This window comes from Eubalaena glacialis, chromosome 3 (genome assembly GCF_028564815.1).
Source record: "Eubalaena glacialis isolate mEubGla1 chromosome 3, mEubGla1.1.hap2.+ XY, whole genome shotgun sequence".
In the NCBI taxonomy this organism is placed as follows: Eukaryota; Metazoa; Chordata; class Mammalia; order Artiodactyla; family Balaenidae; genus Eubalaena; species Eubalaena glacialis.
The window spans coordinates 190,274,399-190,287,223 of record NC_083718.1 but is presented as its reverse complement, the minus strand read 5'-3'; the positions used below and the strand labels follow the sequence as shown (position 1 = coordinate 190,287,223).

The following is a 12,825-nucleotide window of genomic DNA, read 5'->3' as shown; positions in this document are numbered from 1 at the left end:
TTAAAAAATACTGATGCCTGGGTTCCATCTCCATACTTTCTGGCTGAAGTGGTCAGGATTGCAGCCTGGGCATCAGAATTTTAAAAATCTCCCTAGATGACTGAAGTGCAGCCACGCTGAGAGCCGCTCAACCTAGTTAATGAGAGAATCCGGGTTTCCTGATGCTCTAATCAAGTAGTCCCTTTGCTCCACACATGGATGTACTTTCAGAAACAGAGCTCTCCCTACCTGATTTTTCATCATAGAGCATCACTCCATTTTATTTCCTTCACAGCGTTTATCCCACTTACCACCTGCCTCCCCCACTGGCATGTACCCCATGAGTGTGGGACCTTTGTTGGTCTTGTTCACTGCTGGGCCCCAGCTCCTAGGACGGTGTCTGGCACACGTGAGGTGCTCCTTTCATGTGTGTAGAACGCATGGAAGGAGTTACGATAAAGATGGAGGCTTCCGGCAGGAGGGAAATACAGGCTATTCAGACAGCACCAGTTGGGCTGCTCGCCTCAGTCAGCGGGAGGCTCCCGAGGGAAGAGAGGTCGGAGTCAGACTTGAGAGCCAGCCAGGGAGGGCAGCATGAAGACTGGAATCCAGAGCTGGCGTTAGAGCTTGTACTTTTCCCACTCCGCCCTTGTCTGTGCACAGAGAGCTCAGCTGTCTGCCCCGGCTTTGTCAGCAGGCAGTGGTGTGGGCCTGGCTCAGGACCCCGTGGCTCCAGATCCTCAGACCCGTGCTCCTCTCTGCACTCCAGGGCCAGTCTGGCTTTCAGAGACAGGTCTCAGGGGCCCTGCGAAAGGACCTAGCTCAGAGGCTGGCCCCTGGGTACTTCATACAAGGTAGCCATTGCTTATGTGAGTTTGCTTGTTTCGCCTTATTTGCTTTGAGAACATTGTGTTTTTTAGGGTGGGATGTCATTTGATTTCACTCTCAAGTTATGTGAGTGAGTTTTTTTCCTGCTTAAATGCACTATTAAGACTTCACTTATTACGCTAGTGCTATTGAGAAATCATGGTTGGTTGTTCGTGATATTTCTGTTACATATGTTGTTTTTAGCGTTTAATTCTTTCGATTTGTTATATGATATGTTTTACCACTAAATTACCTGTCATCAAACTTTGAAGTCAGGTGTAAAAGTTCTTTTTATGAAGTCATTCACTAATGTGTTCCACTGTACATTAGTGGTTTTTAAAACTTTTGAGAAGACCATTGCGAGATGTCTTGATCAGTGGTAAACCTAAGCTATCTTGTTTTTTGGTAATAGGAAGCCAGAAAATGTTAAGTCTTGAACGTAAAACATTCTTTTTAACACCCTAAAATTTCACGTTTCAATTTGGAAACCACATTAAGATGGGATGTTGCATTACTGTGCTGAGAAGGCTGTTGCTGGCGACTCTCAAAGATGTTGCCTGAAGTCTAGAATCCCACATTCGGTCAGGGGGAGAGACTAATGTTGAATTTTCCAAAGGAACATGAAAGCTGAGGTCAGTCCATAGTTCACGGGGAGAATCCTCAGGCCCAGATTGCTAATCAGTGGTTACCACTATTGATTAAATCAAGCAGAAGAAGGACAGTAAAAGTACTGGAACAAGAATTTTCCAGAAACAAGAAATAAATGATTAGGAGCTGATGGTTATCCTGGTAGCTAGGAATCACATTGCGGAGAAAGACTTGTTCTGTGGTGAAGCACTCACTTCCCGTGGCACTAAGGGAGAGGAAAGTCAGAACCTCAGGGGAGTCAGCTTAGTCAGATTTCAACACTCTTTGTGGCACAAAAAGTCCAGGCAGTCATCAGTTTATTCTCAGAAAATGTTAACGTTGTTAAAGATTATCCTCATTAACCATAGTAACAATGGCATTTTATATTGAGTGGTACTCTTGAATCTAAAGCCCTTGTGTGTGCATTATCCCATCTAATTCTCTGTACTTTTTTGGATGAGGTAATACAGAGAGGTTAAATTACTTTCCCAAGGACAGCTAGTAAGTGAGAGAACTGAGTTTTTTATATTTTAAACATAAAATGTTGAGGGTGATTGTTGAACTGTCTTTGGTTTTCTAGGTATAGAAATCTGTGGTTTATAGTGCTGGAGGAATAATCTAAAAATTTATTTAATATTGCAACTGAACAAAAAGGGACCCAGACTAATTGGCTGGCAAGACTCAGAGAAATTTCCCCCCCCCTTTTTAAAAGTTAACATGGTGTAGTTTTTTTTTTTTTATTTTAATATCTTTATTGGAGTATAACTGCTTTACAATGTTGTGTTAGTTTCTGCTGTACAACATGGTGTAGGTTTTTATATGAAAGCTTTAATTTTATCTACATGAAGCAGCCTGAGAGCAGAGACCTGGTCTTCCAACGTCTCCCTGACTCACTCCACCCGCCGTGCTGTTAGTTGGCACTCATAGATCCGTTTGAATGAGTCAGGTATGGGCCTTGCTGTTGGGAAGTGGTAATGATGTCGTTGAATGTTGACTGAGCTGCAGAATGAAATGGCATTGGTTCTTCTTAGTAACAATGTACTGTACGTACAGCACATATGCTCCCTGTTAAAAAAAACTGCACAGGTAATAGAGGTTCAGCAGCATATATCTTTTTTTCACACACGTGTACTTTACATTTTGAAACACTCTTAGCCTACAGAAACATCGCAGGTGTAGTGCAGAGGACTTCTTTCCCCATGAACTATGTGAGAGAGTGAGTTGCCGGTATGTTTCATCGCCCTTGACTGTCAGAACTTTATTATGTGTTTCCTACAAACAACATTCTCCTCCATCACCACAATGCAGGAATCAAAGTCAGGAAATGAACACCCAGACTTCTCTACCGTCGAATCCTCCGAGCTCTTCCGGTGGTGCCAGTTGACCCAGTGCTGACCTTGTAGAGAAAGGCCCCGCGGGGACCCTGGGTGGCACTTGATTGTCTCCTCAGCCTCCTTTGATCCAGAACAGTTCTCAGTCCTTTCTGACTTTCATGATCTTGACGTTTGTGAAGACTACAGGCCATTTTGTGGAATGTTCCTCAATTTGGATTTGTCCGATGTTTCCTCATGATTAGATTCAGGTTTTGCATCTTTGGCAGGAATATCACAGAAGAGCCAGTATTTATCTTTTTCAAAGATTAGTTTTACATTTTATTTTCTGTTTCCTTAGAGCGTTTCCCAAAGTGTATTCTGCGGAACTAGCACCTACTGTGTTCTCAACACCGTGCCACCTGTAGAAGGTAGGATTCGAAAGCTTTTGACTTACAGGAAGGGGTGGGCTTGGCAGTGAGAGTAATTCCATCCTTGCAGTGCAGGAAAGCCTGTGACGAGGAGTGAGAAGACCTGGGTTCTGCCTTTAACTTGCTGTGTGATCTTAGATGAGTTACTTAATCCATCTGGGGGTAGCAAAATAATACTTCCCTCGTAAAGTTTCTGTGAGGATTAAAAAGGCAAAGGGTTTAATCACATGGAAAACTCAGAGCACTCTGCAAATGTTAGATATACTAATACAACGATTCTGTAATTCTAGTGTCAAATTCTGGGTGACTTAAGAGTAGGAGCCTTGTGGTATTGCGGGAAAAGCCAGAGGTCATGTCTGAATCCCATTTGAGCCACTTACTAGCTGTAGATCTTGGGCAAATTAATCTGAACCTCAGGTTCTTCGTCTGTAAAATGGGGGTGATTATGCCCAGATGGGTTATTGTGAGGATTAAATGAAAGAGTACAATGTAAAATCCTTTCTGGATGCCTGATATAGAGTCCCACAAATGTCTGCTCCCTCATAAATAGTAGAAAATAAATGTACTTGATCACATGTAGCTCAGATTGAAGTTGAATGGGACGAAGCAGGAGAGGATGCCCCAAACCCAAATTGACGGCAATTGATCGCAAGGCTTCTGGGCCTCGCCACTTTATCTGCCCCCACCTACATGTTTTTAGATTGAAAATATAAAATTCAGGTAAATAGTGAGAAGTTTGTTAAACCTGAGTTTGAGTTGACCTAGACCTGGGTCAGAGGTTTGGTAATATGATTGACAGGGAGAGGGTATCTGGCCACCTAAAAATAGAAAGGGTAAGATTTGATGATCACACGCACTCTAAGCAGAGGAAAGGGGTTGTGAAATAGCAAAACTAGTTATACTTTTCTATTAAAAAAACTTATTATTTTTTTTAACCTTTAAAAAATCTTTTGGATAATTACAACTGAGTTTAATTCATTTTGGAGAATTTCTTTCGAGAAGAATAAGAAATCATACCAAGCCTTGGCACATAGTTGGTGCTTAATTAATATTTATTTTGGGTGGATAGCGATTTGAAGGTCTTAGATTAGTAATGGCAGTATTTGCTGCTGTGAGCACTGTGCTGACTTGAATTTAACAATATGCGCTTATGTTTTCCTGAATCAGTTCCTATCCTACTAATTAGATGTAAGCACATAATGATTAGAGCTAAACAGAAAATTGTAGCGCTTCCTTTTAATTTTACCACTCCAAGTTGTTGATCAAATATATTCCCAGTAAGATTTAGCAATTTGGTACACTGTTAGACCAACTTATTTTGAACAGTTTGTTCTAGAGGTTGAGAGGTTAATCATAATCAACTTGATTGAATAACAGTGTTTGTAATTATTCACAAAACCAAAATTATTGAATTTTTATTAATTATGAATCAAAATAAAATGGATACATCATTTCCCGGTTAGACTTAATACAGTTATGATTTACCTTGTAGAAGTCAACAGTGTGTTCCAAGGAAAAGGTCAAATACATTTCTTTGGATTTAAATGAAGGATTTGGTAATGTGAAATCTCAGATTTAGAAATAAAACATGAAAATAAGAATTCTGCTTTTTGCCTAATTAACTAAGTGAATGAGCATTCTCGTACATTTTAGAAAGTTTTAGTTGAGTTATACTATGCCTCTAAAGTTATTATTTGGAAAATATTTGAAGGTTGACTGGAAAAGGTGGTTCATTCTCTGGAATTAATAGCTGTCAGCCAAACAAATCATCTGTCAATTTCAAGAGCTTCACAAGTTATTTTTATTGTGAAGTAGGTTAGAAAATTATTTTGTGAAGTCATGTATCAGACACGCATATTTTGCTAGATAATGATAGTGAAGTGTTTTACTGTATTTGGTTGACACTTCCATTTTGCAGTGTCAGAGTTTAACTCTCTGGATTTAAATACCGAGATGCAGTTGAAACCACTGTATAACTTACTTTTAACATTAACTCAAGATACTGTTGGAATCCTTGTACTGAGACAGGATTTAAAAACTGGTACATGTGTTACCTAATTATGATATCAATTATAGTTACTCCAAAAACATTAAAAAAACATTTAATTAAACAACGCAATTTTATACAGTATAGCCATGTGAGCAGTTCTTTTCTAATGTGAAAGCAAAGTTACTCTTTATTCCATTTTAACTAGAAAAACTGAAATTTGAAAATACGAGTTTTAACAGTTTGGCTGTTTGAATTCCTGATATTCTTTTCCCAGTATTAAAACTGCCCTCTTCATAATGCACAGTGGGAAAATTTACCCATTGTTATGTTTCTTAAAAACATCCAATTTATATACAGCATGAACCTAAAATTCTGGAAATAGCACAGTTTAAAAACTGATTAAGGGGAACCCATTGGCCTGTCATACTTCTATTCCTTTTGAACCCATGGCTGCACATCCCCATAAAGTGCTAAATTTAGAAACTTGATTGAGACAGTGCTCACACAGCTATTCTCCTTTTCCTCTCTAAAAGCCTTTGGGCCGATTCACCGCTGCCTGATTTGGTATCAGAGTGGAAGACAGAAGCCTTTTCTCTAGCAGTTAGTTGTGCTGTTGAGAAGAGTGCTCTCTCTCTCTCTCTCTCTCTCTCTCTCTCTCTCTCTCTCTCTCTCTCTCTCTCTCTCTCCCCCCCCCTCCCCCTCCCTCCCCCTCCCTCTCCACCCCCCCCACCCCCCCCCCCCACACACCCACACACTCACTCATATGCTTCGTATGCCAAAGGACAGCTGGGTTCTTCAAGGAGGCTAAAAGGACAGATGATTAACAGCAGGTTGTGACCACAAACATAGAAATAGAAGCTGGGGTTTCATATTCCATTCATTGTCAAAATTATACGTAAATAGTTTTTTCAGAGCTATGACTAGTCATGTACTATTCAAAGTAAGCCAATTGATTGAGCATCTAGCATAGTACTGTTTTCGTAGAAGGTACCCTGTAATTGGTAAATATCGGAATTGAGTATAGATTTTAGAATTTTTTCACCTCTACTTTGAAGATTATACACATCAGGGGAGATTTTTAAAGAGCAGAGTAAAACCATTTTAGGGAAAGAGAGAAGGGAGGTAAAGGCTCATGTGATTTGGTATTGTACACTTTAAAGTTTTATGGCCCATGGTACCTCCCTTGGGAGGATGAAGTGCAGGGAGCATGCATAAGCACATAAAATTACAAAGGTTTTATAGTGTGTAATTAATACAGAACTTTCTATGAACTTGCTTTTAGTTAAACCCTTTTTTTTTTTGGTTTTGTAGCAAGGTTTTTTAAAAGTTTAATTTTATTTTGCTATTAAATTAAAATTTTGGATTCTTAAAAGCAGTCAGTTTTTAAGTTTTTCAAGTTTTTATACTGCTTATAGAAGTAGAGGATAGGCATTATAATTCAACTGGTTGTGTAGTTCATGGACCAAAAAAGATTTAATATGCTAAAACTCTCAAGTTCTTCCCTATAGGAAGATGTAGTAAATTTTTTAGATGTTATTTCTATACCCAGTATTTCCCTGTTAAGATCTTTTCCTTGAGAAGAAATGTGTTCATCAGATGAAAAGTGTTTGGAGAAGATTTTATTATGACTGTAGAAGTATTTTTTATTCTTTTATGTTTTTTGCATGTTCAAAAAATAGTCTATGCTAAACAAAATTGTAGTAAATGACTGGAAAAATATACTACTGTATTTCACTTTCAGCATTCTTAACTAATACCTGTATGCCTATATAAGGTTGTTTAATTGTAAGGCATTTAAAATTACTGAATGTGACAGTAAATTCTCTAGGGATCTATGCCTGGAGGAGAATTAGAGATTATCTCATTCTCCTTGATTTGGGAAAGCTGAAAATATTAAGTAACTTACCCAAGGTCACACAATTAGAAAGTAGCAGAACTGGGCAAGAATCCTGGGCTCTTGACTTGGAGTCCTTTTTTACCTTACTGATATCAGAGTAAGTTATTTCACCTGTGACTTTCTGGAGCAAATTCAGTCTTCAGTATTTTAATGTATTGCTCCTTAGTACCCAGTTATGCATTGTACCCTTTGGATGTTGGGACTTCCATTTGGCATTAAAAAAAAATTGGAGTGGGTAATTTGAAACTTTGACCTAAATGTGTCAAACCTGGCAAGAAATTAGGAGCCAGGCAAAGGGACTTTGTTACAGGAATGAAACAAGAAATGATATGTAAATAAATAAGTGAACGAAAAAAGGAAAAGATCTCTTTTAGAAAGTATCAGGGAGACTGATTATCAGATAGACATACCATCTAGTCTGAAAGTAAGGAGCTTTTCCCTCACTGATTTAGAAGAGTTACGTTTTGATGAAATACATTAATCATATAGATATATATGTAAATCAAATTAATTAAAAGTGTATGTTTTTAGATTTAGGCTAGAAAGGCCAGCCTCTGTATTACCTAGGTAGCTAACTGGAGGTTTAAATTCCTTATATGTATAAGATTTGTAATTTTCTTTGGAAAGGATAAGTCTCATTTGTATTCTAGGGGATGAAGTAGTATTAGTTTATCAATAAAGTAAGCAGTCATATTTTATTATAATTCCTCTTTTCTAAAAACCTTAAAAACGTTTTCAGCTGTTAATAGAAGATTTCTAGGTGTTGTGAGTTTAAATCATTTTGTAGTTTTGATGTACTTCATGGAAACCTGGTGAAAGAACCTTTAAAAGCAACGTTCTGTTTATGGGCAGCTGCTGGGGTATTCCCTGTTCATTTGCTCGCCATGGAGCAAAAAGCTCAATCTTATTTTAGAGCCTCTTGACCAGATTCCTGCTGCCATCTATCTGATAAGTGTGTAAATGAGTTTCGTTAACTAAGAGGAATAATGCTCTTGGTCTCCCAGTGACTAAAACTCAGCTGCTGTTTCTGACCTTGCCAGTGTACTTAACAGGAGATTTTCTCTATGATCTTCTCTGAATTTATTGTTTTCTTCTTTATAGATGATCATGGGAACAGCAATAGTAGTCATGTAAAAATCTTTTTACCGAAAAAGCTGCTTGAATGTCTGCCGAAATGTTCAAGTTTACCCAAAGAGAGGCACCGTTGGAACACTAATGAGGTAGATAAATTTCTATTTTTAGGGGTACAATTTTTTTTAAGGGCAAACTCGCTAGGTCATTTTGCATAGTACTACTTTATATTAGCTTTAAATTCAAAATATTGAACTAGGAAATTGTAAATGAGAAGAATACTTAATTTGGATTTGATAGAAACCAACATGTTTTTTGACCTATCTCTGATCTGCTTGGCTTGTGTTGAAAAATATCAAATGTGCACGCTGACTTACTAAGGTAGCATGAGTTTCTGTCTTTGTGTTTTCTTGCATTTTGGTGTGTTGCATTTGGTGGTTGACTCTGTTCGCATCTCAGTTAAACCTTAGTTCTTACGTTGTCATGAATTGATAAGGGTACAGCTCCAGTGTTCCACAGAATGTGCCGTGTCTTGACAATGAAGTTTCTGTAGAATTTGGAAGGGCAGGGTTCTTATTAGCAAAATAGCTCTTGTCCTCTCTGATGAAGAAAGTTTGCATGGAGAATTAACTGGTTTACCTTAACGATAGGAATTTGTATTAAGAATGAAGGCTGTATAGTAGGTTGTTGATCTGACATTCAGTTAGAAGGAAGATTGATGAAGTAGAGTGAATCAGAGTTTATTTTGTTGGATGATGTTTCCTTTTTTGGTAAATCTTAATCTGGAAGTCTTAATATTAGGGGTGGATTGCTTTGTCATCTTTTTTATTTTGAAATCTGACTATTTCAATTTAGGGTAATACCCATTTAGTGTGGTGATGAGAATTGGGTCTGTGTCCATCATGCTGGGAATTCTATTCCTTTAATTCAAATGGCTGGGGTTATTGGTTTTACAAAGTTGGTCTCAATCAATTCGTGTTGCTGGTTCAACATTTATCAATACTTCCAAGTTAAGTTATAAATATAACACCCTGCCCTGTAGTGGGCACTCAGTTTTGTTAAGATACAAGAAGAAAATAGTGCTGCCTATTTACCCTTATTTTTAAAAAATTGTTTTCTCAAATTCTTGACTTACAATGCTTTTGTTTTGAGTTATAAGAGGTTATGTGAAAGTCTCTTCACTTATCCTAGTTTACAGAGTTAAATACTCACTAGAACCTCATAGTTTTGTTACCTTGTCTCAACTGATTTTAAACTTCTTTTAAGGTATGTATATTTTGATTATTTGAATAAATTATATTTCCCCCCTCAGACAGAATACTTTTGTTTTGACAAACAGCTAGTTTGGAGGCCTGTTGTTTTAATCAGTCATCTATTAACTGTTTCAAACATTTTAGACATGAAAGCAAAGTAAAGGTGCTGAAAATTAGTCCTAATCATAGATCATTACTCTGTCAGCAAAATAGTACAATTTGGGAGCCATTCAGTAAGTCAAAACTAGATCATGAAATATTAAAGAACTCAGTAAGTTTCTTAGTAATCCCTGAAACAGGATTTGATACTATGTTATTATACATTAGTTCCAGTTTTTTTATAAATGTAACAAAACATATAATTTTTTCAGTGTTATCTTTTTATGTAATTGGCAATTTATTTTAATTATGACTTGAAATTATATTTGAAACCAGCAATTGCTTAGTGAATTAAAGTTAGTGGTCTTAAGAGTCTTACGAAGCTGGGGGTAACAGTGTCAGGAATTTAGTTGATAGATTATTTAGATGAGTGGTTTCAAAACTTTTTTGGAACTTTTGAGCACAGCCCTGCAACTTTCACACATTTGTTTACCTCTAAATTATTTACATGTTCCACCTTACTAATATTTTAGATACATTATACATTTTTATAGAGGACAAAATTAAGAGGCAGATAAGAAGTCGCTCTGCATTTTCTTCTAGGACCCAGTACACCTAGCCCCTCGGAGACCACTGGTTTAGGTCCCTGTGTGGCTTAAGTTCAAGTCCTAAGAGGGGAGACTGCATCCCCTTCCGACCGGTGCAGTGTGAGACTGGGGTCTGAGAAATGTGGGGTGTTTGCACGAGCTGTCACTGCTGCTGAGATGTGGGTAGAAGAGTGTGTGCTCCTGTGGAGGGCGGGGGCGTGGCAGGGGGGCTCGGCTGGCAGGGGCCAAGGCACACGCCCTCTTCCCTTGCCATCGGTTGTGCTTTTGGTGATCTGCCTGCCGAAAACCAACAAAAACTCCTACGACAGAACTGAATTCAAAGGTTGGCCCATATTTCTGTGTGGAGGGCTTTGGCTTTTTTTTTCTTGTTGATTTTTGGCTATAGGAAAAAAACGGGAATCTTGGAGTGACAGCAGGAGTTGTTAATTCTGTAGGGTGTTACGTGGTGATGGTGACATGTCATTTTTTTTTTTTTTTACTGGCTCGGATAATAGAAACAAAACAATTAGTACTCCTGTGAAAGTACTTGTTTCTCTGACCTGGCTGGGTTTGGCATTTTCCCATGTCTTTCAGCCTGCCATCCTTAATGTCGCCACTGAGACCTGAAGGAGGTGTGTCGCAGTGGGGCTTTGTGGCCCCTTGTGAGGCAGAGTCACATTCAGGCAGCATTGCCCGTGGAATCTCTTCAATCGCTCAGGGAGTAGGGTGTAGCCACCCCGCTTTGCAAAGGGCCCGCCCTCCCCCTGGGGTTGGGGTAGCTTGCTGTGTGCTGGTGGAGGACCCCGTGAAGGAGTCGGCTGGTATTTAGGAGCTGTGTTGTACAAAAACTACATTCCTGTTGATCCCACTTCCTGGGACCAGGCACTCGCACTGGGAGGGGCGTGTGGCACAAGCGCAGTTGCGAGCACAGCCGACGTGGGTGTTTTCCATCTCACTCTCTGCACAGCATCTGTTCGCCAAGTAGACTGGCGGCCGGGGTTGCCTGTATGAGATGTCAACTGTCATCTTTCTCTGTCACCCGTGTTCTCTCTCTCTCTCTCTCTCTGCTGGGTGTATACAGTTGAGTTCCTGGGTATAATTTGACTCCTCTGTACTTTTGAGAGAGTCCCTTCCTCAGACCTGTGTTGTAACATCTGCGGTTACTTGAGAAAACCCACCGTGTATACTGTGCGTGTGCATCTGTTGAGAGAGGGAGGGCGAGATGGTGCCCTTTCACGTGTCGCCGTGTATCAGCACCCGCTCCCTGCTGGTGACTGGGTGCTGTGTATCGTTAGTTCTGAGCCTTCTAATGATATTGCAAGGTGTGTAATGTTTCCTTTTACAGATGAGGGAGTGTGGGTAGAAAGTGGTGAAATAATTCGGTCAAGGTAGCACACTTGACAGGGCCTGTCTCTGTCTCAGCTTCATTTCTTCTACGTTGCTGATTAATTCTTGGGAACATTCATTCTACTGTGTGTCGTCTAGGCTTTGAATTAAAGACGCATAACCCTTAACCACATTAGCGTACCTGGCAGGTCCATTCTGGAATTTAGTTTCGGATTAAAAAGAGTTAATATAAGATTAGTATTGTGGGTTCACATGCAAATTTGGTAAAGCTGAAAGTCACTGAAAAGGAAGACTCTTAGAAGACAAGACAGATTTTAGGGCCTACTTAAGCACTTTTAACCTTTTCTAACTCACTGGAATAAGTAAGATCGCCTGCCCTTCTTGAATGTTATTTGCAATTGCAAAATAACTGTTGTATCTAAAAACAAATCAATTTTAGATTATGCTTTCTCAGCCATAAACACTCTTTTCCCAGGTTCTGAAAACAATATGGAGATGGTGATGATGGTCATTATGGCAGCTAACATTTATTGACCATCTACTGTATGCTAGGCACTGTTGAGTTCTTTCTGTGAATAATCACATTTACTCCTTGAACTAATACTATGAGGTAGGTTTTGTGATTATTCTTACAATATAGATGAGGAAACTTGAGCCACAGAGATGTTAAAGTAGCTGAAAGTGGTGGCCTTGGAAGTCCAAGCCTATAGCCTGATTTTGGAGTCCATACTTTCTACATTTCTGTCCCAAAGAATGATTTCAAATAAGACTTTCCCAAGATCTCGTGCTGTTTAGTGACTTCTAATCCTTTTGTTTTATTCATTTGCTTCTTTTTTCATTTTGCATTTTCCAGTATTATACGTAAACAATGTATTTTTTTCTGAGGATTAAAAAAAAAAAGTAGCAAACACTCATTTCTTAGGGAAAGAGTTTTGATTCTTTTTTTAAAAAATTAATTAATTAATTAATTTTTGGCTGTGTTGGGTCTTCGTTTCTGTGCAAGGGCTTTCTCTAGTTGTGGCAAGCGGGGGCCACTCTTCATCGCGGTGCGCGGGCCTCTCACTCTCGTGGCCTCTCTTGTTGCGGAGCACAGGCTCCAGACGCGCAGGCTCAGTAGTTGTGGCTCACGGGCCCAGTTGCTCCGTGGCATGTGGGATCTTCCCAGACTAGGGCTTGAACCCATGTCCCCTGCATTAGCAGGCAGATTTTCAACCACTGTGCCACCAGGGAAGCCCCCGGAGTTTTGATTCTTAATAATGAATATTCACATGTGGGCTCTGGATGAGGAAGAAAATATATTAAAAAATAGAAATTTTGTACCTGTGCACAACTGGAGGGTTGATAGGCTTGATTTTTATATCCTGGGC

General features: G+C 39.2%; 1 protein-coding gene across 10 annotated transcripts in view; it reads left to right on the top strand.

The window, feature by feature from the left end:
- Positions 1 to 12,825, top strand: part of CAMTA1 (calmodulin binding transcription activator 1) — an 898,980-nt gene that overhangs the window by 23,397 nt on the left and 862,758 nt on the right. For all 10 annotated transcript variants that reach the window (XM_061187140.1, XM_061187133.1, XM_061187142.1 and 7 more), the window contains exons 2-3: positions 3,145 to 3,214; positions 8,203 to 8,321. In XM_061187140.1, the coding sequence (XP_061043123.1) occupies positions 3,145 to 3,214; positions 8,203 to 8,321 (189 nt within the window). The remainder of the gene's footprint in view (positions 1 to 3,144; positions 3,215 to 8,202; positions 8,322 to 12,825) is intronic.